General features: G+C 42.9%; 2 protein-coding genes across 3 annotated transcripts in view; both read right to left on the bottom strand.

Annotated features, from left to right (window-relative positions):
* Positions 1-1,616, bottom strand: lyrm2 (LYR motif containing 2). Its single transcript, XM_003456035.5, has 3 exons — positions 1,459-1,616; positions 448-588; positions 1-268 (listed from the first exon to the last, which is right to left on the bottom strand). The coding sequence occupies exons 1-3, from the start codon at positions 1,501-1,503 to the stop codon at positions 188-190; spliced, it is 267 nt and encodes an 88-aa protein (XP_003456083.1). The 5' UTR covers positions 1,504-1,616; the 3' UTR covers positions 1-187.
* A 1,076-nt stretch (positions 1,617-2,692) lies between these two features.
* The window catches only part of mdn1 (midasin AAA ATPase 1), a 51,868-nt gene continuing 28,930 nt past the window's right edge, over positions 2,693-25,630 (bottom strand). The window contains exons 54-102 of one of the 2 annotated variants that reach the window (XM_019345728.2): positions 25,379-25,545; positions 25,145-25,265; positions 24,833-25,046; positions 24,312-24,552; positions 24,091-24,214; positions 23,699-23,863; positions 23,394-23,608; positions 22,925-23,312; positions 22,497-22,609; positions 21,383-22,055; positions 21,082-21,243; positions 20,582-20,867; positions 20,262-20,500; positions 19,996-20,091; positions 19,487-19,581; positions 19,237-19,361; positions 18,794-18,946; positions 18,497-18,606; positions 18,322-18,395; positions 17,602-17,785; positions 17,365-17,515; positions 15,726-15,872; positions 15,483-15,609; positions 14,934-15,039; positions 14,672-14,787; positions 14,057-14,461; positions 13,743-13,969; positions 13,521-13,658; positions 12,863-13,053; positions 12,513-12,674; positions 12,298-12,432; positions 12,077-12,212; positions 11,778-11,950; positions 11,500-11,631; positions 11,173-11,320; positions 10,670-10,968; positions 10,429-10,584; positions 8,948-9,049; positions 8,666-8,864; positions 8,389-8,559; positions 8,127-8,284; positions 7,725-7,817; positions 7,184-7,299; positions 6,880-7,054; positions 6,589-6,662; positions 6,318-6,432; positions 4,808-4,874; positions 3,758-3,900; positions 2,693-3,675 (exon numbers count right to left, since the gene is read on the bottom strand). In XM_019345728.2, coding sequence (XP_019201273.1) covers positions 3,490-3,675; positions 3,758-3,900; positions 4,808-4,874; positions 6,318-6,432; positions 6,589-6,662; positions 6,880-7,054; positions 7,184-7,299; positions 7,725-7,817; positions 8,127-8,284; positions 8,389-8,559; positions 8,666-8,864; positions 8,948-9,049; positions 10,429-10,584; positions 10,670-10,968; positions 11,173-11,320; positions 11,500-11,631; positions 11,778-11,950; positions 12,077-12,212; positions 12,298-12,432; positions 12,513-12,674; positions 12,863-13,053; positions 13,521-13,658; positions 13,743-13,969; positions 14,057-14,461; positions 14,672-14,787; positions 14,934-15,039; positions 15,483-15,609; positions 15,726-15,872; positions 17,365-17,515; positions 17,602-17,785; positions 18,322-18,395; positions 18,497-18,606; positions 18,794-18,946; positions 19,237-19,361; positions 19,487-19,581; positions 19,996-20,091; positions 20,262-20,500; positions 20,582-20,867; positions 21,082-21,243; positions 21,383-22,055; positions 22,497-22,609; positions 22,925-23,312; positions 23,394-23,608; positions 23,699-23,863; positions 24,091-24,214; positions 24,312-24,552; positions 24,833-25,046; positions 25,145-25,265; positions 25,379-25,545 — 8,493 coding nt within the window. In that variant the 3' untranslated portion in view covers positions 2,693-3,489. Of the gene's footprint in view, positions 3,676-3,757; positions 3,901-4,807; positions 4,875-6,317; positions 6,433-6,588; positions 6,663-6,879; positions 7,055-7,183; positions 7,300-7,724; positions 7,821-8,126; positions 8,285-8,388; positions 8,560-8,665; positions 8,865-8,947; positions 9,050-10,428; positions 10,585-10,669; positions 10,969-11,172; positions 11,321-11,499; positions 11,632-11,777; positions 11,951-12,076; positions 12,213-12,297; positions 12,433-12,512; positions 12,675-12,862; positions 13,054-13,520; positions 13,659-13,742; positions 13,970-14,056; positions 14,462-14,671; positions 14,788-14,933; positions 15,040-15,482; positions 15,610-15,725; positions 15,873-17,364; positions 17,516-17,601; positions 17,786-18,321; positions 18,396-18,496; positions 18,607-18,793; positions 18,947-19,236; positions 19,362-19,486; positions 19,582-19,995; positions 20,092-20,261; positions 20,501-20,581; positions 20,868-21,081; positions 21,244-21,382; positions 22,056-22,496; positions 22,610-22,924; positions 23,313-23,393; positions 23,609-23,698; positions 23,864-24,090; positions 24,215-24,311; positions 24,553-24,832; positions 25,047-25,144; positions 25,266-25,378; positions 25,546-25,630 lie in introns of both variants that reach the window. The other variant, XM_019345727.2, reaches the window with a different exon arrangement.

Genomic DNA, 25,630 nt, shown 5'->3' on the forward strand with positions numbered 1-25,630 from the left:
TTTGTCATTTCATACATTATTCTTTATTTAACACATGTACAGTATAAACAGTGCCAATATACACACGTGGCAGATGGGTTCAGACTCTCAGGTGGCCTCGATTCCCACATTCCCACACCAAATATTATTCCTCACTGAAAACCAGTTAAATAGAGTACAAAACAGGAACTCTGGCAGCTTGCAGTCCTTAACTGTGGGCCAACGCCAGAGACTTCTGCAGCTCCTCCAGGTGATTGGAAGCTTGTGTGATCATCATACGGATTGCATCCTGAACTGACCAGACAGGCACATTAAAGACACAAAGTTTGAACATTTAGTCCAAGAGGGGAAAAACTCTGATGCTGCTCACTGTTTATTTTCTTTTACCTATATCTAACTTCTGATCTGATGACACAATGACTTTTAGTGGACCTGGTAAAATAAAACTGAAAAAAACAAACTGTGTACCTCATGTGTGACATTTTTGTTCCTATGGAATTCATCTCTGGCCCAGTCTCTCAAGAACTTCCTATCTGCCTCATCTGGCACCCGTCGTATGGTCCTCAGCATGTTTCTGTAGATCCCCAACACCTTCTGCCTGTGTAAAAACTTAGCCAAACGTATGCTATTAGGGCACACAGTTTAATATATGCAGTTGTGCTAAGGCCAAATCTGGTTTAATGCTTTTAATTGCCACTGTTAATAACGTTTGAAACTTAAATAAAAACATGCAGTATTGCTCGGATGATATGCACAGATTCCTTAGAGACTCTTCTAACCTAAGTATGAAACAACATACTTAAAAACAACATCCCTGCATTAAGTAACCACCAAATTTTAAAGATGGTGTTCTGTGACACATAGAAAGAAGAGGACATTTGTGATTTTCTATTGAGTAAATATTTTCATTTCTACATTGTGTTTTTACAGAACTCCTAAATACTATTTTAACTAAGAAGATTATATAATCTCAACATTTGGTCTAATTTAGATACATGACTTTGTGCTCTCATATTATTGGTCAGATCTTTCTCATAAAAATATCTTACCATCTACTTGTTCCATTTGTTTTGACAATGTGTGTATTCCTTAATGGTCTGCCCAGTGTCTGATACTTGTGACGTTTTGTTGAATTTTACCTTACACACGTTTGTGTGTGTTTATTCCAAAGTTCAATAACATTTTCTTCAAGAAGGAAATAACTAAACAAAACACTAAGAACTGGGGTTATTTTTGTACGACTCTTCAGAAAAGGCCACTGATGCCACACTATGCTATAGTTTTTGCCGTGGTACCCTGAAAACTTTGGGCCAGAACATGACGCCGGTGTTGTGCTCTTCATCGTGTTTGCATTGGGACTAGCTAGTATTAGGGTACAGAGAACTAATGAAGCTAGCCTGTTAGCTACTGAACTTTTTTAGATTTTACACCTCCCACTGCTGCAGATATTTTATATTACATATATATATATATATTTACCTGCTTTAAAGAAAGCGCAGCAGACGGCAACCGTGAAACGGTCATATTTACTCGGCACTTTCACAGGCGGATGTTGTGATGATGCTAATAGCGCCTCACTGTTTCTCGCCCCCTGGTGGAGCGGAGGACATAACAAGAACCAGTACCGACAGAAAGTGCTAAGTTTTATTTTTGCGGCATTTGATGGTGACCCTTTATTTCGGAGTTGCAAACAAATTAATACACACACACAATCGATTTACTATGTTTATCCTTACCCCCACTTGCCCTACAGAGAGAGGAAAAAAGGAAAATATGTAGAAATATATAATAATTACACGTACTACTAGTCATCAATTTCACGTTCTTCCAAAAGCACGTTCCAGTTTTTTTTTTTTTAAACTGAATAATGGTTGAACGGGTCCATCCACAGTTTTACTCAATAAATGGAATTACGAAATGTCATCAGATTATCTGTCCTTAGTTTCCTGGCAAAATATTACTTTACTGTCATTATACGTAATTTGTGTGCTTTATATTTTAAGATTAATTTTAAGATTCACTGTTTAACACATTAACTGTTCTTAAATTTAAGATTTCAAGATTTTTGACTACAAAAATAGTGTTAGTGTGTGGGCTGTAAATCCTGCTTCATTATTTCAATTGTTCATTTCTGAAGTTTACATAAAGGTTGAAGTATGCATTTCCCCAGACTTCTAAACAGTACTTAAGGAAGGCAAAAAGTAATGCAAAAGATGGTGTGCATTACTCAGTGCAGAGATGCTCTTGACAGTTTTGCTTGTACCATTTTTGTGAGGTTTCCCAGAAATGTGTCAACACCTTGTTCTACTTGTTCCCTCAGCTTGTTTGTACGCTCTGCTCATATTGCCTTCACGTTAAATAATTTTTGCTTTTTAAAGAACTTATTTTAATATTGCACTCAACAACAAACAAATCCTCCCTAAAAGAAAAATGTAACTTCAAGGGCCAAATTGCATTGTACTTCTTCACGTCAATATAGTAGGAGTGACATGGGCCATGATAGCAATCTTAAAACAACTTATTTAGGTATTTTTCTTTTTTGAAGAACTCTGCTCCACGTATAAAATCAACAGTCTTCCATCATCTTTGATTTGTGGAATTCTCCCATAGCTCAGGATTCCTTGACTGCTGCATCTCTGTTAAAACAAGGTACAAGGTTTGAGTGGCTCTCTTCTTTGTGGCTGTTAAAACAAGTGAGTCACAGACAGTGGAATTTTGTTCATGTCATGATTTAATAGACAGATGCAATTAACTCGTTAAATATGTCTACATGTATGTCCACATTAAAGAACACACATTTCAGTACACATCATGAACACGTTTCCACAGACAGTCAGCTGTGTCACACTACAAAGGGAAGATGAACACAGCTGAAGTGTTTCTAAAGCACAAAGATGGGTTCTCCCAGAGGCCTTTATAAAAAGCAGACTCTGCAGCTGCTGTGCTTCACAGTACATGACTGAAACGAACTAGTAAAAATCCTGATCTGTCACCTGCTACTTGAGGTGTGACATGAGATGCAGTGCTGTTCTTTCCAAGGCACATATTTGAGTTCCTTCAGTATCAGCTACAGCATGCTACTGTTCAGTTTAGACTTATACAAAGCTCAGTCCTGCTGTTGTGCTCAGGGTGAAGATAATTCTTTGATCTTCATAACACTGACTAAACATTCAAACAAATGTAAAACAGGGCTATCATACAGGGGCAGAGGTATTTACTGATGCTTAACTATGGTGTTTCACGCACATGGAAATCACATTTTTGTTTCTGTTATTTAATTTCAGACGTGCAAGTTAAAGCAATCCTTCGTTACATTACAAAAGACACCAAATTCCCCTGATGCAGACAAAACAGCAACACTTGCTATCCAACTCCTACAGTAATAATAAGAAAATAAAGGCACATTTACAGCTCAGTCTCTGATCTCTGACAGGCAAGCAGCAGACTGGCATTTTGCGGTGGCTGCTGCCCATTTCCCTCTTTCCTGTAAAAAGATGGCTCCTCATCGGCCTACTGCTCAGCCACAGTGACAAGTTCAAACCACTGCCTGAGTGCGTCGCTGAGCGTTGCCGGCAAGGCGTTGATGTCTCGCAGGATCACGTAGAAGGGAAAGGGAAACTCATCCATGTAGGAGTGGATCTCTGGCAGCTCCCCTGGCCCTTTGAAGATGGGCACCTTGATGTCTAGAATGGAATCCTGCAGCACAGCATCGAGGTTTAGTTACGATTTGAGACTTAAACTTTGGAAAATACCCAACAATCACATTCTGTTCTCGTACCCGGGAGTTTGGGTTGTCCAGCACCATGAAGATGATGAAGATACCGGCGCTGCGTGCTGCACGCACAGCGGCCATTACCCGCTCCTTTCCCTCCAGGAAGAGCCCCCGACCATCAGACACGATCACAAGCAGCTGGGCTGTCTCTATGGAGGGATATCACAGATCAGTTTAAGACTGGACATCTGGTGAGTATGGATGAGCAACTGGCTCCTCTTTAGTTCATGAATATGACAAATTCCACCTCTTTGTCTAAAGAGAACAAACAGCATCTGTCTATCAGACTTTCTTCTTCATTGACAGAAATTCCTCCTTAGTTCAGCTTCTCTGAATGAGTCTATCCTTATGTAGAAGTTAGTTTTCTCTGGGTACCACTGGTTAATATAATATAATGATGATCAAAATTTCAGCTTTAAAAGGGGGGGAAAGAGTAATTGTTGGTCACGTGTAATCAGAGGCTCCACATGAAAACCTCAAGAATGTTTATTTAAAAAGTGCTGCTCATCTAGGACTACAATGAGTATTTTATGACAGCTGCACACTCATGGGACGTTCTCCACAGAGGCCACAGTCCTGCACATAATAATGCTTTAAGCCTGCAACAGAGCATCTAAATACTGAACTAAGAGGGTAAACTACTTCCTATTGCTCTTCTAATTGGCTGAATCTCAGAGAACCTGACTGAACTGGATCACACCTACTCAGCAGGAGAGTAGAACATTTGTTTTCAAGCACTCATACACAGTAAATGCAGCTGGCTGTTAGGTGCATTAGGCATGGAAATTGATAATCAACACTTTTTAAGTACCCAAGCGAAATGTTTGGGTAGTCATGGTTGAAAAAAAAAAAAGAACCATAAAACATTTAACACATTTGGTTACATACATACTCCTACAATATAAACACTTCACGTGTCACATTCATGTGACAATCGCATGACTGTTAGGGTTCATTATATATTCCAATCTGCATAATGTCTGCAACCTCTTTGTTTTCTCAGGTGTTTGATCTAGTGTGAGGTCCAGTAAGCTGAGGAGCAGAGTGAGGAGTCACCTGAGTTCATAGATCCTGGAATCTGCTGCCGTGCTGCCAGAAACATATTAACCGAGGTCTCCAAAAACTGCAAATGACAGACAGAGAGAATGAACGCAACAGCAGAGCAACATGATCGCCACGTGTCATCGTGTTTAAGCAGAAGCTACAGTATGAGCACATTCAGAGCTGCGCTCAGCGGCGTGCCAGTGATCACACATACATTTTAATAGCTCACTGAAGGCAAGTTGCTGACTTTGTACTAGTCAACAGTAATACAATGCAAACATAATATTTATATGCCTGTAAATAAATATTACATTTCTATCATCCCAGCTGTATATGACTGTAATTCAGAGCCATTTTACTTTGTGATTCTTTTTCTAGATCAGCACCACGCCCATGGGAAGAGCTGCTGCTTCGAGATCATGCCGCTCCGAATGAAAATGTTAGCCTTGGCTAAAGAAGTTTCCTCTGATATTTACACCAAAATGCAGGCAAGCAGGAAAAAAAAAAAAATACTTCTAGTCACTCTAATATAGAGAGAATTTTCCACAGTACAATCAGTTCTGTCCAATATATTTCATATTTTTGCTCTTAAAGAAACCAGCCTTTCTTGTTTCCTTTTGTGAGTTTGCCTCATAAACCGCTGGACTGGACTGACATTTAGATTATAGAGCTTTTGAGGTACAAGGCCAGACTGACCACTTAAAGTGCGTTGGGCTACAAGACACATTTAACCGCACTTTCTTCAGTACACTTTATTTACTTCACAACCATTTCCAATTTAGAATAACAAATGAACCTAACATGCATTTTTTTGGACTTTTCCTGGTGACTCTGAACCTTCCCTCAGTTAGGCTGCTGGGGTCTTCTTCACTCTCCATGTGTTTATACAGCACTTTGCATTTATTCATTCGTTATTATTCATCTCTGCATGGCTCTCCTCCACAGCGTGTCGGTCACAGCAGACTTCTCTCTGAGCCTGGTTGTGCCAGAGGTTTCTTCCTGTTAAAAGGAAGTTTTCCTTTCCCACTTCTGCCAAGTGCTTGCTCATGTGATTAATCTCTGGCTCTCTTCCACAGCATGTCTTTATCCTGTCTTCCACCTCTCACCCCAACCGGTCGCAGCAGATGGCCCCGCCCCTCCCTGAGCCTGGTTTTGCCGGAGGTTTCTTCCTCTTAAAAGGGAGTTTTTCCTTCCCACTGTCGCCAAAGTGCTTGCTCATAGAGGGTCATACGATTGTCAAGTTTTTCTCTGTATGTATTATTGTAGGGTCTACCTAACAATATAAAGCGCCTTGAGGCGACTGTTGTTGTGATTTGGTGCTGTATAAATAAAACAATTTAACTGACCTGAAATCTGTACCATTCTATTTATTGTTAGATGAAGTGGCTCTCTGAAGCTTTCTGTTATCATATTGCATTACTGTGTCTTACTTTCCTCATATAAGCAAGATTTTTAAAGTATCATTATTTGTTCTTCTGTGTGATGATTCAAATAACAGCTGGAGGAGGAGGAGGATTCCCACCTGTGCTATTCTGGTCTTCTTCTGCTGGAACTGACAGAGCCTGAGAATCCGAGCCCCAGACTCGTCATTAAACTGATGCTGGAAGGGATGCAGCAGCTGCACCTGCTCCCCAAAGCTGCATACAAGAGCAAAAGTTTATTTATTTTAATGATGACATCACAACTGTACAGTACATAAAACCATATTCACACTGGTTTGGGTTTTTTGTTTTAGATCATGTCACAGAGCTATTAAAAACAAATCACAACATACAGAAAGATGAAGCTCTTACCTACAGACAGACACCTGGCCCACCTCCAGCAGAGTGAGGGCATTGATAATCACTGCCAGGGATTCAAATGCCAGCTGTGCATGAACGCAGACACACAAGCACACATGCAATTTTTAATCAATTCAAACTTAAGACTAGAGATATTGGAAGTTGGGCATTATAGGGAAATGACACATTAAAAAAAACCCAAAAACAACATCAGTTAATAATAAGCACTAAATACACCGTTACTATTACTGATCGTTTCTTGCATTTATCACCAGCCATCTGATTGTAACTGGAGCCTCGAACCTGTTTAGAGTGGTTGTCCACCATGCTGGATGAGTCGTCCACAGCCAGGCAGATCTGGTACTCTCTCTTGCTGGGCTTCGTCCGCCTTAGCCAGATCTTGTCTTTGCGGAACTGACTGGCGATATAAGGGATCACCTTCCTCATGTTCAGACGCTTTCCTGTTCGGTAATCACCCCTGAGGACAAGCACATATAAAGACACAAAGATACAGATGATGCACACACACACAGCATCAGCTCACATTAACAGTGGGCCAGTTTCACCACAGCAGAGAGAATCAAGATTTCCTGTGTGCTTTACTGACTTTAGTTTGGCGGCCTGTGTGGGCTCCAAGATGAGACGGAGCTGCTCGCACAGCTGCTGAGAGAGAGCCGAGGTCAGAGTTTGGTACTGATGCCACATGGAAGCCGCTGCAGCCTCCTGAAACACAGTGACAGTTGCAGTTACTGACAGAAAAGAGCCACATGTTTTTCTCTAAGCCGTCACTCTGAGCTGCTTCGTTTTTTCTTATATAAACACAAATGGGACACATAACTATTCCGCCATCTCCTGAGTGAAGCTTTGTGTTTTAGAAAATACATCAAATATATTCCCAACTTTCACATGAGCCGATAATCCTCGTTATGTTCACAAAGACAGCATTTTTATTCAGATTTCCTTTATTTAACCATATTTTAATCTGCAGTATGCTTCAACAAATGCCACAAAAATGTATAAAAGACAAAAGTCCTCGAGTCTCTTCTTCAGTTACAGGCAGTAACTGAAGAACAGCAGTGCAAGTCACACTCTCCTACGTGACAGCCACAGTTGAACATGTTTAGTTGAGTCTCCGGGGTCACCCTCACCTCCTCCTGAGTCCCTGGGGCCAGTTTGTGCCAGGCCTCCAGCTGCAGCTCCATCTCCCTCCTTGTCTCTTCTGGGTCTCTCTTCTGTGCTTTCTCCTGGCACAAAAGCGCACATATAGACTTATCTTCATGTGTGTTACATTACACTGATATGAACTGATGTGGAACTGAAGGCTTTATCACTTTTTAAAATGTAATTAACCCTTTTTTTGCGGTCAGTGTACGAAAATCACGACTGTAATGTGGCCTACACTTATTTACATCACTGTAAATCATCTATTTGTCCACATTACTCAGTTATATGTAACAATAATCAATAATTAACAATAATTTCAAATATGTTTAGGGACTTCACTTCTACAACACTTGACAGCAACTTCTTAGACAGAGCGTACTGTCTACCTGCGCAGAGTCCAGAAGCAGCTCAGGAACAATATGAATTGTAGAGTCTGTGCTTCTGCCTGCTCGCTCTTCTTCTTCGGCTTGTTGTTTTTCTTTCCACCTCTCGTCCTCCTGCTCCTCTCCCTGCCTCTGCACCTCCATCTCTCCAGGGTCTAGACCTGCACAACAGCAACATTAGTCAGGAGATGCTTCACAACTGAGAAGTTTAAAAATTGTTGAAATGAAAAAAAAAAACGAGCAGGAGAAGAAGAGAATTTGACACCTGTCTGGGAGGCCTTGGAGGAGTCCAGCTGTTCAGGCTTCAGCTCCTGGACCTCAGCCGCTTGGAGATCAACCTCCTGGTCCTCCGTCTCCATGGACAAATCCTCTTCTTTGTCATCTTCATCCTGGCCCCGAGGCCCTGCTGTGCTCTCCTGCTCTGCACTGGCCACATCTAGATGCAGTCACACCAACAAACAACAGTTATGTACTTGCTTTGAAAAGCTTAGTTTAAACTCCAGCTAAACCATCACAGACTCAGCTTCCAGGTGATCACCTACCATATGTCTGAGTGTCGTAGTTTGGGTCTCCATGCTTAATGTGCTCGTACAGGTCTGACACCTGCTGGGTGTCGCTCTGCCTGTTGTTCTCGAGGCTCTCTTTGCTTCTTTCGACTGTGCGCAGGCGCTTGTTGACTGGCTTGTTGTAGTCGCCTATAGAGCGTTCGCTATCTGCTTGACCAGGTTTCCTCTTCAAGCTCTGGAAAGAGAAACATGAAACAGTAATTAAGAGGAATAAAGGGACACTGAACAGCAGCGGTGAGGCAGAGAATTTTGCCACACCTGAGTCTGACTCTGAGTTTGTCTGTGTGAAGCAATTGTTGCTGTCAGCTTTGACTGGTGGCCCTCAGACTGGCTGGCGTCAGCTGCTCCACTGCCATGCTCCTGTAAAACCATAATAGCATAAATATAGAATACAAGAATCATGGCAGACATATTTTATACATGTATACAAAAACCAAACCCAGCTAAAGTTTGGTGTGGAGGGCTTCACCGCTCTGTGAAAGTAACCAAGCAATTTTTTTTGGATGCCATCATTTACTGTAAATCGCTGTACAAAACAGTGACACTTTTTTGTCTATACACCTTGAGGACAATGTCTGAAACCATTAGCAGTTAATCATGTTTTCCACAAGTGCAAGTAAAACTTTACATCTAGGATCTACATTCTATATCTAGAAAGAAATTTGGATCTCTTCGGCCCAGCCATGGAGAGGGAGAAGCTTTCAAAATGTTCTTACCCACAACCCCACCAGGTGCCAGGAGCGGACTTTGCAGCGGCAGCAGCTGCTGTGAGGTCAGGCAGTGTGTGTGAGACCAAAATACAGACAAGACAAGGACCAGGTCCACAGTCTGCCAGGCAAGTTGAGGTAGAAAACCCAAGGCCTTTGCAGTGACTGTTGCAAAGAACGAGCTGTCACATCCCAGGGAAAGAAAAAAAGAAGTGTTCAGCCTAGCATGCCTCCAGTACTCCGTGTCAGCTCTCTCTCCTACCTCATGGTTCAGAGGCTCCTGAGGTTCCCAGCTCATCAGGCCTCTCTCAGTCCCCCTCTCCTCTAGATCAGAGAGACAAGACTCTCCAAATACTACCAAGAATCCCCAGACACTGATGTGTTTTGGGGTAACAAAAGAAAAACTTGTGCTCCACACAGAACGTATTATAAAATACAATACGTCAGCATCTGTGTGTGGTTCTCAAGCTGCACTGTGACACACAAGAAGGCCCTTCAAAGGTGGACAACTTGTTTGTGTAACAGCTTCTCTGTCACACAAACAACCAATCAGAAAGAGGAGGAGTCTCACCAGTGCTTTCACTCCTCCTACTTTCTCATTCTGAAGAAAGACAGATCGTCACACTCTGTCCTATTCTGTATTCTTTGTGTGTTGAAGGAAAAAAGTACACATTCAGAAATGTCACACACAAAGCGCTCTGTCACTCAACTCACATAGGCTATTGTAATCGACCTTTGAGAATCAGAATTCCACCTAGCCATTTATCCTCCACACGGCAAATGTATCGGGCTTACCAGAGCGTAGCATACGAGTTTCCAACTATCTGTTCAGTGAATGTTTGTGAATGTTCTTTATGACGCTGCTAAGGAACAGCAGCATCAGGATATTCAGTCACATACGCGACCATCAAATATGCTCCCGATCACAGGAGACTCCGCTGTGGTGGTGAATCACTTCAAAATCAATCAGAGTCACTTCGAGCCCACACAATGTACGAAGTATCTGGAGCACAGTATAGATTTGAATGTTACCTCTTTGGCCTCGTCTCTCTCCGAGGCTTCTCCTGCCAGCTCCACAGCAGTGTCGCTCTGAATGTTGTCCTCTCCTGTCTGACCGTCCGTGTCGTGCCATTTCCTCTCAGCGCACTCGGGCAGCTCCTCATCTTCACCGCCACCTTCTTCCTCCTCCTATATACGCATTAAAAAAAAGTCACATCAGTCAATACCGTTGCTCACGCCATGCATCAGTGCACTTATTTGTGAACATGCACACCTTTGGTTCATGCCCTTTTTCATTTGATGAAGTCTTAGTGTCCTCGTCTCTTCCAGACTCCCGCTCCCTTTCCTCGTCCTTCTCTTCTTCATCTTTATCAGCCGAATCATCCTTTTCTGCTTCCTCTCCTCCCTCCTTCTCCTCTGCAGTTTCAGGCTCCCCGTCGTTTTCTTCTCCATTTTGGTCCTTGCCCAGCTCCTCTGCTCCTTGCTCGTTTTCTCCTCCATCTTTCTCACCATCCTCCTCCTCATCCTGATCTGCTTCCATCCCTCTGTCATCGATATTAAATGGATTTTCCTCTGAAAAAGGAAAAAAATTGAATCATTCATTTTCAGCAATTTGTGGCTTTTATGTCTGTGAAAAGCTCTTTACAAATACACTTACTTGGTTACAATGACCCAGTCTAAAGCCAGATTGAGTATCACATAAGACATCACTGATAATAATGCATGCGTGTTTCTCTACTGTGTTAGTAAAGCTATAATTTAAGCAGCAGGTTTCACCTTCACCCTCATCTCCATCATCATCATCATCTCCTTCCTTGTCACCCTGGTCCAGATCGAGTTCCTCAGGCAGATCCATCGCCTCAGGTTCAGGTCTCTTGTCTTGTTGACCGTGGTAGGGGTCTACTTCATTTTCATCAAACTCTCTCTGGGACAAATAACAGAGACCACAGAGCATGACACACTTGTCCATCCATGCAAATCCTGTTCTTCGCTCACACCGACCTTTGAAGTTCAAAGCTCTAACGACTGTTTGTTAGCTACTACTGATTTTACTTTTGACATGTATTAAAGTGGAAATCATGGGAGTTAGGTGAGAAGAAAAACCTCATCTCCTTGTTCATTGATCATGTCTTTTTCCTCTTCGTCTATCTGTTGGTCTTTGTTCTGGTTCTTGTGATCTTTTTTGGGGTCTGCTGCATCCAGGTTGTCATCTTTGGCAACCAACTCGGACTCACCCTGAAAAAAAATCCAGTTTTCATGGTGAATGATGTTACACAGAGAAAACTTTCTGGTGGCTGCTTTATATAAATGATGGTTTAAGATCAGATGCAAACTGCTCTCTCGTATGTACTTTTTAAATTGTGTTAATGTTGTGGAGATACCTGATCCATGCCCTGACCAGACTCCTCCTCCTTGTCACTCCCTTCCTCCTCCTCCTCATCATCATCATCTCCCCACATTTTTTCATCCAGTGTATCTGTCTGGCCTTCACCCAGGTCACCCATTTTTTTGTCCAGTTCTTCATCATCCTCTTTATCTGATTCCTCGTCGTCACCTTCAAATCAAGCAAAGAAATGCAAAGAAAAATCCGATCATGGCTTACTAATTATCTCTTAATTCATGAAACACACACACAACATAGAACCAGCTTGTGATACCTCTGCTTTTCAGCTTAACTGACCTGGTTCTTTCTCATCAGCGTCGCACATCTGGCCATCAAAGTCCTCTGACATCTCAACAGCGTTGTCTTCTGACTTAATGTCCTCTTTCTCGTGCTGTTCAGTCTTTTCTTCCCCGTCCTTGAAGGTGTCCTCCAGCTGAAGGAAGCAAAGGGCAGGAAGACTTGAGTCAAAGTAAACAGTCATACAGCTCACACTACTTAGATGCCAGTATTTTCATCACCTGATCTTCATTCTCGATCTTGTCGCTGACATCTTTCGTGCCCTTTCCCTCTCCTATACCACCACCTTCATAATCGTGAAACTGTTCTGCTCCTTCTCCATCTCCAGCCATAAGCTCCTGAGGCAGGCAGAAACCCTGAGGGGACACCACATCAACTACTTAGTTAATAATGCCGTCAGTGTAATTTTATTTCTTAAATAGGACCATGTCAGTACCTTCTGAGCGAGCTCAGTGAAGATGCTGGCCAGTACAGACAGAAGTTTGCCTGTGCTTCTATGTGCTCCCAGTGACACAGCCAGGTAGTAGCATACAAGGTCAGAGTAAATTCCTAGTAGAGGCTCCAGACGAACCAGCATCCTGCACGCCCTGTTTACCTCCTAAAAGTCAGCAGAAATGTGTTAACGCCGTGAAGAGATTCTGAAGATAAAAAAGCTCTTTCATTGCACGTAAACAGATTTGAGTGCACTCAAACTTCCATTCACAGGTTAATATTTAATTCATTTAATCTATAATGAATTTATACTTTGAAAGCACATCTCTGAACAGCTCCAGATGTTCTTGGTACCTGGAAGTGTGGTGGCTGAGAGGAGTCCCTGTGTGTCTTCAGGTGGGACAGAAGCCTCTCCAGCCCAGAACTAACATCTCCCACACGCAGAGCCTCCACCTCAGCCTCCAGTTCCTCCTCCAGCAGGCGAGTCAGGTGACCAGGCTTTAGCAGGTCCTCCAGAGGCTCCTCCTTGTCCTCTTTGGCACCCTCTGAGATAATACATAAACGCAAAAGGTAACCATCATTGCATTATGAACACTGTATATACACTTGAACTGGCTGGAAACAGCCATATGCCAATGGCATGGTTGTAAGACCTACTAAGGATTTTATTCTCAGGATAAATTAAAAACAGTTAGAATAAAAAACTAAATCCGCTTCTTCCTCTGCCCCATCATATTGAAAAATGTGCATAAACATGTTTATATTATTCCAAGCAAGTGTCCACTAAAAAATACATTTGAAAACAAATACAAACAAACTTGTATTCATTCTCACATTGCTCAACTATTATATCACATGAGGCCAAGATAATGACATCTAAGGTAAGTATCCAGTTAGGCACCCCATTACTTCTAGGGTCAAACATTAAACTAATATAATGCTTTCTGACTAGCGATCCAACATTTTAACAGGTCCTAGGTTACCACTGCTGGTTTGAATGCAACCTTCTGACCTCTCTTGGTGTCTCCATGCTGCTCCCTTTGTTGCACTCTCTCCCTTTTCTTCACAAGTGTCTGGACAGAACACAACAATGTGTTGATGTTTGCCTCAAGCTCAGCAGAGAACTCCGTAGAGAAGGTGTGCAGGTGATCTGTAAGGGAAATAAAATAAAACATGAACTGCTGACCTATCTGAAACACTGTTCGTTATTTGTGTAGCTGCTCAGTGCTTTGACCTGTGTCATCGTGTCCCAGGGAGAGCACGTGGATCCTCCACGTGGTGAACTCTGTGACGGTGGCCTCCACCTGTCCTCTCACATACTGGAGACTCTGGATTACAGTTGGTTGGCTGTCTGGAGTGCCGACACACACATCTGAGGTGAAGACCTGCTCCACAATGGGCATCTGAGCCCCTATAGCTCCCAGACGGTTGAAGACCGAACAGCATTCAGTAAAGTAGTTCCTGTGGGAAACAGCAGTGCTGTTGCAACTGTTTCGTATTTGTTGCTGTAATGTTAGACTTGAAAAACGTCAGACAATAACATTTTACCATGTGTGAAGAACACCATCAGAGATTTGCTGTGCCGCACAGTCCAGCTCCACCTTCAGGCTCTGCGTCTGCTCCAGCATTGTAGTGACACGCTGATGTAGTTGGCACCATGCAGCGTCCCCCCTCCTCATCAAGCAGCCAGGGGGTTGTCGCTGCGCTGCCAGTGGGGATGGACACCTCAGGGTGTGCTGCTTGCAGCTGCTCACCTCTTCCTTCTGAAGGTCTTCGGGGCAGCAGTGCAGCAACCAGGCCAGCTGCTGAAAAAGGGTATTACACTGGGCTGTGAGCGCTTGGCCCCTCTTCACCCAGTCCTGGAGAGAGGCTTGGGGTGGGAGGGTGCAGCCTTGCTCCTCACTCTGGCTTTGTAGGTGGGCCTTGATGCCCTGGACACTGTCAGTAAGCCTCCTGTTTGAAGTGATGACAATTAGGTTAGATGCTGCAAAGTTTCCATGGCAACATCTTTTTTTTTTTTTAGATTGATATAATACATAAATCTAAAAATAAACAGTAATGATGTTCTGACTGAATAGGCTGTGATGCACCTGTGCCACAGCAGCCTTTACTTCTAAAAGCAAACCTACACTTTGACATATAATGTCATACTAGCGTACTGACCTGAGATGGACCCATTGTTCAGTGAGTTTGGCCAGTCGTCGCCTCTGTTTGAGGAGCAGCTTGAAGAGGTGAGAGGAGAAACCTCTGCATCGCTCTACATTCCCCAGACCCAGCTCCTACAGCAAACATTGACACACATGCATCACAATGAAGATAACACATGCTAAACTTTAAGTTCCTCATTGTGATGCTTGATTTTCATCTAGTTCATTGGTACAAGTGTAAGTTGTTGTAGTGTGGAACACTAGTGTGCATGTCGCACCTTGGCAGCGTGCTGCAAAGCAGTCTGCAGGGCAGTGTTCCTGGCCCAAGACTGGTAGAAGTACTTCTGACACCCATCCCATGCTGTCAGCAACTCAGCAAACAACCTACAATAAGAATGAAGAGAAAACAGTGTCTCACTGCAAACCCAGAGCATGTCCACACAATTACAGGCGACGCTGTAGTTGGCCTTTCAAGCTCTTTAAATCTCTTCCTTGTGCAGTATGTTTAAGTCACTGGCCACCTGTACTGTAAAGCAATAGCTAGTTACCTGTGTTGCTTGTTTGATAGAATCCATCCATACACTTCACGATTACATCTGTTCTTGAGTGTTGGAGTGTAATTAGTTTAATGTTCATGTAACTACTGAAATATTAAAATGTCTCAAGGCCCATATAAGAGCCTTGAGACATTTCAATGTGGCTTACTTCTGTGTTTGTTTTAATAACTTCAAAATAAAAGCACTGTTGCACGACAGAAAGACAGAACCCCCATGCAGCGCACGAGACACTGATTCAGAACAAGGCCTCTGTGAATAAGTTCTAATTACATGCTCTCTGCATTCTCCTGAGTCTTGACAGCTGAGAGAGCGGTGGTCATCTCCAGCGGCTGCATGTACAGAGCCTTCTCTGCCTTTGCTGTCCTGTTCCATATTAGGCCTTTGCGGTACGACAGACCTTAAAAACCAATCATACAGAAAAAAAATTATTATTAAAAAAAAAAAATAAAAAAAATACAATTTTAAAAAAGTATACAAGTTAATTGAAAATGTAAGTCAGTGTGGGGCACCGACCGATTTCTGTGAGCATCTTGAACAGGTCAGACAATGCTCTCTGTTTCTGCTGTAGGATGTGCTTTATCTCAGCTTTCTGCTTGTCTTTATCTGCTGATGTGTTTATTGTGAGGCCCTGCAGGTCCCGCAAGTTGCTGATGACCTCGCCTGAAAGAAAAGAAAAAAAAAAAATGTATAAGTAGATTTTTCTTTAATTTTATATAAATAAAAGTTCACACACAGTGATTTAGCTGGATTTGAGCAGACAGTATGTCTGAACGCCTCAGCATTTGTTGGGCTTCTTCTGTCACATCATCAATAAACACCGGTGTTCCAGTGTCACTGGCAGCCATGCACGTCCAAACCATCACACTGTCTCTGCCGTGTCTTACAGATGATGTGGTGTGCTTTGGATCATGAGCTGCTCCATGCCTTCTCCATACATTTTTCTTGCCATCATTCTGGTAGATGTTGATCTTAGTTTCATCTGTCCAATCAATGTTTTTCCAGAACTGTGGTAGCTTTTTTAGATGTTTTTTTTGTTTTTTTAGCAAAGTTCATTCTAGCCTTTCTATTCTAATGGTGGTGCATGCGGTGCAGAAGCCTGACCTTCCATGATGGTTCCTAACTGCTCCTCCTCTTCTGCTGCCTGAGGTATTCGCTAAGAACATGATCAGTTGTGACCATCTTCCTGATGTACTTCTGATCTTTCATCCTCACTAATTTCAAGCTAATTTTTTCCCACTTTGTCATTATGGGGTATTGTGTACAGAATTTTTGAGGTGAATAATGAATTTAATCCGTTTTGGAATAAGGCTGTAACATAACAAAAATATGTAACATGTGAAGAGCTCAGGTATTTACAAGAATATTCAGGTGTATGTTAACGCAATGTCATATTTTTTCCAGAAAACAACATCCTAAGATCCCGAGGTCAATGTGGTGGCTGTAACTCAGAAAGCAGAGCTAATGTACTAATCGGAAGGTTTGCGGTTGCTCCAGTCGTCATGTCAGACAAGGCAAGACACTGAACTGAAGACACTATTAGAGTATAAAAGTGCCTACAAAAAAACCCCAAAACAAAACAAGCAAACAATATAAAAAATTAAAAAATAAAAATAAAAATCAAGAAGGGAATCGTATAAGTTGTTTGTAAGAAATAACATGTAAGCACGGCTCATCTCTGCAAAGTTGCCAAACCATGTTTGGTGAAAACCAAACGTATCTGAGCCATGCAACATAACAGTGAGTCCAAGTACAGCACCAATCTACAGAATAATGATTGAAGGTTGGTTTAGTTAAAAATCCAGACTTTAATCCTTAAGAGAGCTGTGCATAAATAAACCCACAAACCTTAATGAACTGCGCCAAAATTCCTCCACAACATTTTGAGAGAATAGTAGTCACACTGAAAATGGCTACTCATCAAGGTTCTTGCTGCTTAAGGTGTTTCTACAATTTGTTCAACTGTTAGATGTACTTTTTGTAGTTTTTCATAGGACTTCATAGAGTCCTTACATGACTGCAGTTGTAGTCTGCAGTGGTAGACTTCAGTAATCTATACTCCAATGTCAGGACAGTCACAGGACAGTGTCGAGTCCAACAACATCACTGAATTATTTCAACCGTGATTTTAACTGTCCAACAGTAGCTTTCTCACCAGTGAAGCAGTCCAAGTCTTCAGCCAGCTCAGGGACAGGGTTTTTCTTCAGCAGCTGGATGCACATCTTCTTCATCTTCCTGGACAGTACAGGCAGAGATCTTTGTAGAGAAGAAGCTTTGAACTCTTCTTCTTCTTCTTCTCCATCAGTCTAAAATACAAAAACAAAGTTCAGTGATTAAAAAAAAATGTCGAAAGAGAAAATGAAAGATATTGTGTGTTCTGTGAGATCTGTACCTGCAGAATCCTGCTCTTTAAAGGCAGGGTGCTCTTTAGCAACTGGTGAACTCGGTGGATGGGCATTTCCTGTGGGTTAGCGTCCACACTGTCCAAGCTCGCGCCGCTTCCATGCTCCACTAGAGCAGGAATACTGGGACCGTTCAAAGCCTCTTCAAACTGCTTGATAAACTTGAAGAGTGTGCTGAAAATCACAAGGCGATTACCATTAAAGGAGTCATTTATATATTGTTATACTTGGCCGAGGCTCAACTATCTTGACTTGCTACAGGTCAAGATCATTATGGTCAACTAAAACTAAAAGTAAAATCTGGTGCAACAAACATTTTAGTCAACCAAATAAAAACCCCCCCACTAACATTTGCACTTTGCACTTTAAAAAAAACTTAGTAAATTGTAATAAAAAATATGTATTAAATGTGTTTAGTTTTATTAATCTAGATAACACTGCTTAACAGCCAGATGAGGTGACACTGGTTCATACTGATTTAGGATGTCCACACGAATCAATTCACATTGTTGTGTCTACTGGAATACTGAACCTTCCAACTTCTTGGAATTTGCCTTCTATAACAAATCTTCACTTCTTACTATATATCTTATTACTATATATATTTAAAAAAAACAAAAAACGAAGCTATTATTTAAACAGTAAAAATGAAACTGAAATTAGACACCTGAACCTGGAAGCTAACTGTAAAACAAACGCAGGTCACATACCGATGGGTTTTCTCCACTGACTGTTTGATGGACCAAAAATTGACATCATTCCATTTGCAGATCTTGACAAAGTCCTAAGAATACAAATTCATATGTAAGACAATGATAGAAGACTTTGCAGTGATGTTCAGAGGCAGGTTTGAATAAGGGTTTGCTAGGATTTATAAGGATATACCTTGAGGTCCTTCTCAATGGTCTGCCTGTGTTGAGTGATTTTGGTTTGAATGCCTTGAGAAAACTGATTGTAGTATTTGTACAGGTTCCAGAGAAGACTGGACAAAGGCTCTGTAAAAGCAAGCAGTTCTGTGTGAGAATAAACTGAAGTATGTGTTAAATGACACCTGAGATAAAAACAAACTCCACGGTGATGTGAAATTTGTGATTTCACAATTTCAGCAAAAGACTGTTTCAGTGCTGGTCCAGTAAGCAGGTCTGAATATGTAGTGTACAGGAAACAGCAGTGATGGCTGACCTTGCCCGGGCTGCGGGGGGACCAGCAGGAGGTGGCAGTGGAACGTGAGCAGCATGTTCAGACGAGTGTGGAACTCCCCAAGGGTGGAGCCCTCCAGAAAGGCCTGAAGGGTGGAGGACACTGAAGACAGGGAAAGGTGTTCTACCTCTTCAGCTGGAGAGGAAGGAACAAGGAAAAAGGAAGACAAAAATAAATATCTCTTGGTATCCTTTATTTCCTTGTGCTTTAAATTTGAAAGTTTTAGGGTTAAATGCACCAGCATTTTCTGCAGTTTGCATCTCACCGAAATACAGACACTGAGAAGCAGAGATAGACCCTCGCTTCCCTTCAGCTGATAAAATTTACACCTTTAATCTGATATTCACCCCCCCAGAAGATTTATTTTATTTTATTAATTTTTAATTAATTAAAATAAGACCACACACAGATTTGTTGGCTCGTACCTGTACAAGACTCCGTCCTCTGTTCCTCTAGGTATCGCTCCAGCAGCTGGTAGACAGAGAACCAGTGTTTGGTGGACTTCTCCGTGTGACGCTTCATTGCATTGTCAAGACTGCGCGACCAACAACTACAACACAAAAACAAGATTTAAAAGGCTCCTTATCACAGCTAAAACACAGTGGTTATGAGCTAGTTATTGATTGGTCGATATCCAAAGTAACAAGTGACTGGATTTATTCATCTTCGTCTTACTTGAGCTCCAGCTTGCGCCACTGAATAATGAGCTGTGTGACGGGTTCCAGTTCCTTCCGCAGAGACACTGAACGGCTGGCGTTATTCTCCCAGTCCTAATGAGGGGAGCAAGGAAAATCAAAGAAAACAGAAATAGATGAGCCCTGTACAATAAGCTCATTTGGATGACCCAGTGTCTGCTATTGATGGGCCTCGTTTACTAAATTACGTAGCAAAATTACTGCTATACGTTTAAAAAAAAAAAAGAAAAAAAAAAAAGGAGTAACTGTGTAAAGTTACAAATGAAAGCCAGGTGACGACAATAACCCGTCAAAGTCTCATCTTTTAATAATCATGAAATGTGATGCACAAACATATTTGGACAAACAGACTCAGTAACAGACTCATGCATGAGTTTATGCAGAGATTTGTGCATGAGGCACACTGTCACTCATTTCTTTTACAGAAAATCAACACTTCTTGCTACTGAGGGTGTGTGATTCAGGAGATCTCTTCCTGACAGAAGTCACCTGCGCTTTGCTGAGCAGGATCTCTAGACCGTTCAGGAACTTAGCCACCGGGCTGGCCAGATTGAAAGCCTTGATTCTCTCCATCACCACATTCAGCTGAAAACACCACACACACACATAGAAATATATGTCAGAAACAACAGAACAAAGTGTAACTGTTGGGATTCCTTACACCGTCCCTGTGAAAGGTGAATTAATGAATGCGTATTTATTTGAATCACAATTATGCAAAAATGCTGCATCGAAACCACTTATGGCAAACTTACCTGTACGAGGGCAGGGTGTCCAGGCCAGTCCTCTAGTCTCTGCTTCACTGCCACACTCAACTGTTCCAACACAGGGAGACAGAGAGAGGCCTCGCTCATGTTAGGGTGCTGGTAGAAGTCATAGGGTCCGTCAGGGGTGATGGTCAGACCCTCGGCGCCACCAGAGCCCTGCACAGTGTTCTGGAGGATGGTAGAGAGCAGCAGTTCACTGCCTGTCAGCTGCTGGTCCAGGTCAGAGTCTGAAGGGGAAAACAGAGGTTTATACAAGTACACTGGAACTTTGTTACAAGAAAAGGATGCATACAGGCAAAGTTACTAACCAATGAGGTGATAGAAGTGTGACATCACTGGAGAAGCAATCTGATAAGACGAAAGCAGGGCTTTGATGTGTTCTTTACTGTGATTGGCTGGTGCTGTGCTCTTGTACCAAAGCGACTGAGCATATCCCAGACACAGGCGCTGATGAATCTGGATCACTGTATTCAGGGTAGCGGGAGAGAGCGCCTTCATCTCAAAAGAGTCTTCGTGGGTTTTGTCTTCGAGCCCTTCTAGACTTGTGTCAGCTGCTCCTTCTAAACTTGGCTCAGACACGATGTCTGCAAAGTCCTGGATTCAATATCGACAGAAATTGAGCTTCAAGTGGATATTCATGCTTTCCACATACAAACAGATTTTATTTCATTTGGCCTTAAAATATAAAAATGATTGTACTAGATCGTCACCATATGATCCAATATGAGATATGATGGTTAACATTAGGATCGAATAATCAGAGAATGGATGGATCATTATTTGGTATACAACAGCTGTACTGCGGTACCTTGTTGAACTGAGGAAACTGTCGTCTGAAGTCTCGCTCCTCCTGTTCATCCTCAGTCAGTCCTGAGCCGTGCAGTCGGCTACGGCTGCGGTAAAGACTGGCCTCCATTTCTTCATGCTCTTTCCTTCGCCTCTCTCGCTCATCCCACTCATTCACCAAAGCCTGTAAAGAATGACAATAGAAGGAGCACAGGAAGAGCAGATTTTGCAGGATTTAACAGTTTGGAACAGAAAACTATTTATATTTATTTAAAGTCATTAGGATGACATCTCTCCCACTGAAAACATCTTAAAATCCTGACCTGACAGATGTGTCTGAAGATGCTGCGTGCCTTGTGGCTGAACTCTCCCGTTGACAAGGTGTGACACTGGACATAAAGCAGAGCACTGAGTAGCAGAGTGCAGGACTGAGGGATCACACATGCAGTGTCCTGCTGGGGCAGAAGTTTCACCAGGCTGCGCAGAGTGTCCATACAAATCCTGGAACACAGAAAGTCTGCCCGGACCAGGTACGACGGCAGGCTTGGGGACAGGAATGGGAAAGCCAGAAGGCAAGACACCAGCCTTGGCAAACCAGGTACAGGAGTTAGCAACGCAGCCACCTGGGAGGCTACCAGCCTCATACCGTACCGGAGCTGAAGGATACCCGTCCTCACTGGCCCAACAACATCAGGATAAAGGGGATAGTCCTCCAGCAACCTCTGGCAGAAACGCTTCTGGGAGTTCTGCCAAACAGCCTCCTCCTTCAGGAGGGCCTGGACTGCTGACTTGGATTTTGAAGAGGAGGAGCTCTCCAGGGTATTGAGCAGTTGGGACAGCAGGTCCTGTATGGCTGATGTCTGACCAATGCTGCACAGGTAGTGCTGGAGCTCCTGGTACAACTGACCATACTGGGGCTCATGAGGACGACAAGCCTGCTTCCTGGAAAGCTCAGCTATCTGCTCCTTCACCTGCTGCATGCGGATCCATAGATACCTAGCAAAGCAAAAATCAGGCAGTATAACCTTACGCTCGTTGCACTGCTTCTCAAAGACCTTTTAGATGGTATTAATGACTCTTTCAAAATGACAGCCTTTGTTTGCTTTTAAAAGTTAATCTTAACAGTGGCTGGTTGTCGTTTCATCCAAATGCACAGTAAACATTTCAGCTCAAGAGTCCTTAAATTTGCTTATTAAAAGGTAGCGACCAACATACAACTACAACTTAAAGTTTTGAGAACCCCACAGAATTACTAGTATTTCTAAATGCGTCACTGCCGCTAGAATAAAAAAACAGAATCAAATTAATGCACATGTACAAATTATATCAACTCCATTCCCACAGTAAAATTTTCAGAGAGAAATGGGAGTAGTTCTGATTTTCCCTGTGACTTTGATGCAACCGTGACATGCTGAGAGATCAGCATCCGACTCTTACCTGATTCGAGGATGCTGGAAGCCATCGGTTGTGCTGCTCTCCTCCAGTTGTGCTCCAGTCATCAGCTGAGACCACAGGCTCCGCCCTTTCCATTCTTCCTGAAGCAGAGCCAACTGTAACAGACAAAGAGTACTTTTGAGTGTTTTATTGTAGTAAGTACTCTTCATCCACCACATTCCATCCTCTTAACAAAAAAAAAAAAAAAAAAACCCATCAGAAAATGACATGTTTGAACATGATCTTTTAGTGAACTTGGAGTTTATTGTTCAAACCAGAAGACCTCATGTTTTCTTCTAAAGCAGTCTGAAAAGAAAAGGTTACCTTTTTAAAGAAAATTACTTAAAATTCACACAAAGGCAATGGTTGCGTGTATTTATACTAACTCAGTTACAAACATTTTATGCCTTTGTCAGGAGAGTACTACAGACCTCCTGCTGAGCATAGTTGAGTTTGTAGGCTCTCTTTACAGCTGGATCAAAGATGGTCTGTGGTGTCCACACTTTGATCTGCAGCAAGCCCATGTTGACCCAGAATACTCCAGAGCGAGCCAGTGAATTGGAGCCTTGGACTTTGCTCTGGACATATTGCTGCAAGCAGGTAAGGCACGCTTCCACCAGGCCATCAGGGAGTAGTTTAGGAGGCAGGAAGTCTCTAAAGACTGTCTGAATCTCCTGGGCAGCAATGAGAGGGTCAGGGTCTTCCACCAGGCTCTCACAGCTCTCCATGTAGCCTTCCTGCAAGGTGGGAGGCAGCACATCAGCCATGCTTTGAAGTTGCCGACGCAGGACTGCACCTTGGAGCCTAAAGTCGGTACCCCTGAGAAGAGATAATGCAACCGTCATCAGCAAAGCCCAAAATAAAAATTGCTGGTTAAGGACATTTAATGTTCCATTATACCTGAAATCAGCCAGTGCACGGATGCTCATGTTGTCCCAGAGCACAGCAGAAAGATCCTGCAGCTGCTGAATCCTCCCTTTCCAATCCCCAAGTCTGACATTGGAGAGGGAGAGGAAAGCCTCTCCTGAAGGCTCCCGTGAACCACCCGTCTTACTACAGCTGAGCACTTCCAGTACGCAATGGGACCGCACTGCTTTGCTCAGCAGAGCTGGACCCTGGAAACCATATTGCATAAATGTATTAAACAAGCAGAAAACCACCAGTGTTTGTGGATCAGTGAGTTTGGAGATATTAATAGCTGTTACCATGTTATCTGTTCCTTGGTGCTGCTTTGGATCCGTCTGGGTCTCAGGATTTAGAGGGTCCCATTTAAGCCAGTGTTCTGGGTTTGAGGTTATGCTGCAGGTCCACAGGGAGGATAGAGCCTCCGACAGAAGCTCACACCATACAAACGGCAGCTCCTCAGCTGGCTGGAAGATAACACTCATATTTCACATATTTCAGCTTTAAAATAGCATTTTCGTTTGAAAGGCTAACTTCTGGACATAAAATGTCCCATGTGAGAAATGTGAGTAAAACTGTTCTCAGTGATTGTTACTTAATGTTTCAACCAGATATAAGTTAAACAGTTGTGGTGTAACAAACTCTTTTAGCTGAATATCAACATTTTATATGTGGTCAAACAATAACTACTGACCCGGTCACTACTGAGCAGGAACCACAGTGGCTGCAGCTGTCTGACATTCATCGGGGTGGACTGGAGGCAGTAACGAAGATGTCTGGAGAGATCGCGACGTAAGCAGTCCTCGGCCTCCTGGTCACTGCAGGTCAACATGAAGAGTTCAGTATACAGTCCATCAACAACATCCAGAACAGGTGTTTTTCCATTTTTGATTATACGACAAAGATGAGCCTTACCTAGGAGAAAGAGCTAGATGCAGCAGGTCTGTGCTAAGTCGTAGCTGATTTAGGACGGCCAGTTCCTCCATCAGGGGCCAGAGCTGGGCCCTGCGGCTGAGCTGCTGCAGCTCCTCTACGGACAAAGGGACTCCGTCTACGGACTCGTCGTGCTCCGACATGGAACAGACTTCCAAGAGCCCTCTGGAGGTCATGCAACACTCCTGCTGCTCCACACTCGACACCAACCTCTCCATCACCCCTTATGGGAAGACATATGGGAAGCATGCCATCATGTAATGTTTCATATTCATGCTCCTGAATGTTTTAATACCAAATGGTATTTCCAAAAGATTTATATTGTAGTTAGGTAAGAATCAGGAAGCAACTCTCTAGACTCCAGGAAACATGTTCAACAAAATGTGACTCTAAAAATAAAGTCCAAGATCAACTCCGAGATGGCAACTAAACTTTCCTGTTTCAGCACAGGTGATCCAACCATCACATTTTATGGCAAAAGCTTTTCTGCAGCTCAAGCTCACCTGACTTCTGAGGGTCCAATTGGTTGTTTGCTAAGAGAACGAGGCCCCAGGCTTCTAGGAGACTTTCTTTGATGTCCAGCCCGAGTCCAGCACCCTGAAGTCGAACCAGCTCTTGCTTCGAATGAATCATGTTGTTGTCCAGTTTTAGATCACTCACATCCAGGGCTTTACTCAGGAGCCTGAGCTGAGATGCACACTTAGCTACAGACTCCAGCTGAAAAGATAGATGGATAAAAGAGTGAGTGACAGATGGTACTTAAACTGGCTTTTATTACTTTATTATTAGACCAAGCTGATGAATTATATCCAGACCTTAAAAGGAAGAGTTTTCCCCAGGGTTTTCTGAATGCCTTTCAGAGCTGTAGCTACAGACACTGGGGTGGACAGAACAGTCTGGATGGCTGTTGAGGTGGCCTGCAGCTCCTGGTGACCTCTATTTTTAGAACAGCAATTTCAGAAGAAAGTACTTCAGACCAAATAAAAATACATATACAAATACAAATTATTTGTATAAATGATACAAGTATTTGCAAGAAAAGGATTTACTCAAACGTGGCATCAGCATCTCCCAGGAGAAGCTGTGGCAGTCGGAGGATGAGGTGTTTCTGGACCCACTGCCAGTGCAGAGACAGCAAAGAGATGCCCTGAGCGTCGGGCGTCAGTGTGCTGCACACATCCCAGAATCGATCGAGCCACTGTAGCAGCTGCAGAATCTAAACGCACAATGACAAGTGTTGCAGTTGGAGACCATTCTTGTCAAATTTTAAGGCTGTATTTAAACAAAAAGAAGAAAGACAA

Source organism: Oreochromis niloticus, linkage group LG15, assembly GCF_001858045.2.
Source record: "Oreochromis niloticus isolate F11D_XX linkage group LG15, O_niloticus_UMD_NMBU, whole genome shotgun sequence".
Lineage (NCBI taxonomy): Eukaryota > Metazoa > Chordata > Actinopteri > Cichliformes > Cichlidae > Oreochromis > Oreochromis niloticus.

Bases quoted from the DNA above. Each gene is read 5' to 3' on its own strand.
- lyrm2 (XM_003456035.5), bottom strand. From the start codon at position 1,503: ATGACCGTTTCACGGTTGCCGTCTGCTGCGCTTTCTTTAAAGCAG. The intron at 589-1,458 runs GTAAATATATAT...CGTTTGGCTAAG, and splicing joins CTGCGCTTTCTTTAAAGCAG to TTTTTACACAGGCAGAAGGT. The intron at 269-447 runs GTACACAGTTTG...TGGTCAGTTCAG, and splicing joins ACAAAAATGTCACACATGAG to GATGCAATCCGTATGATGAT.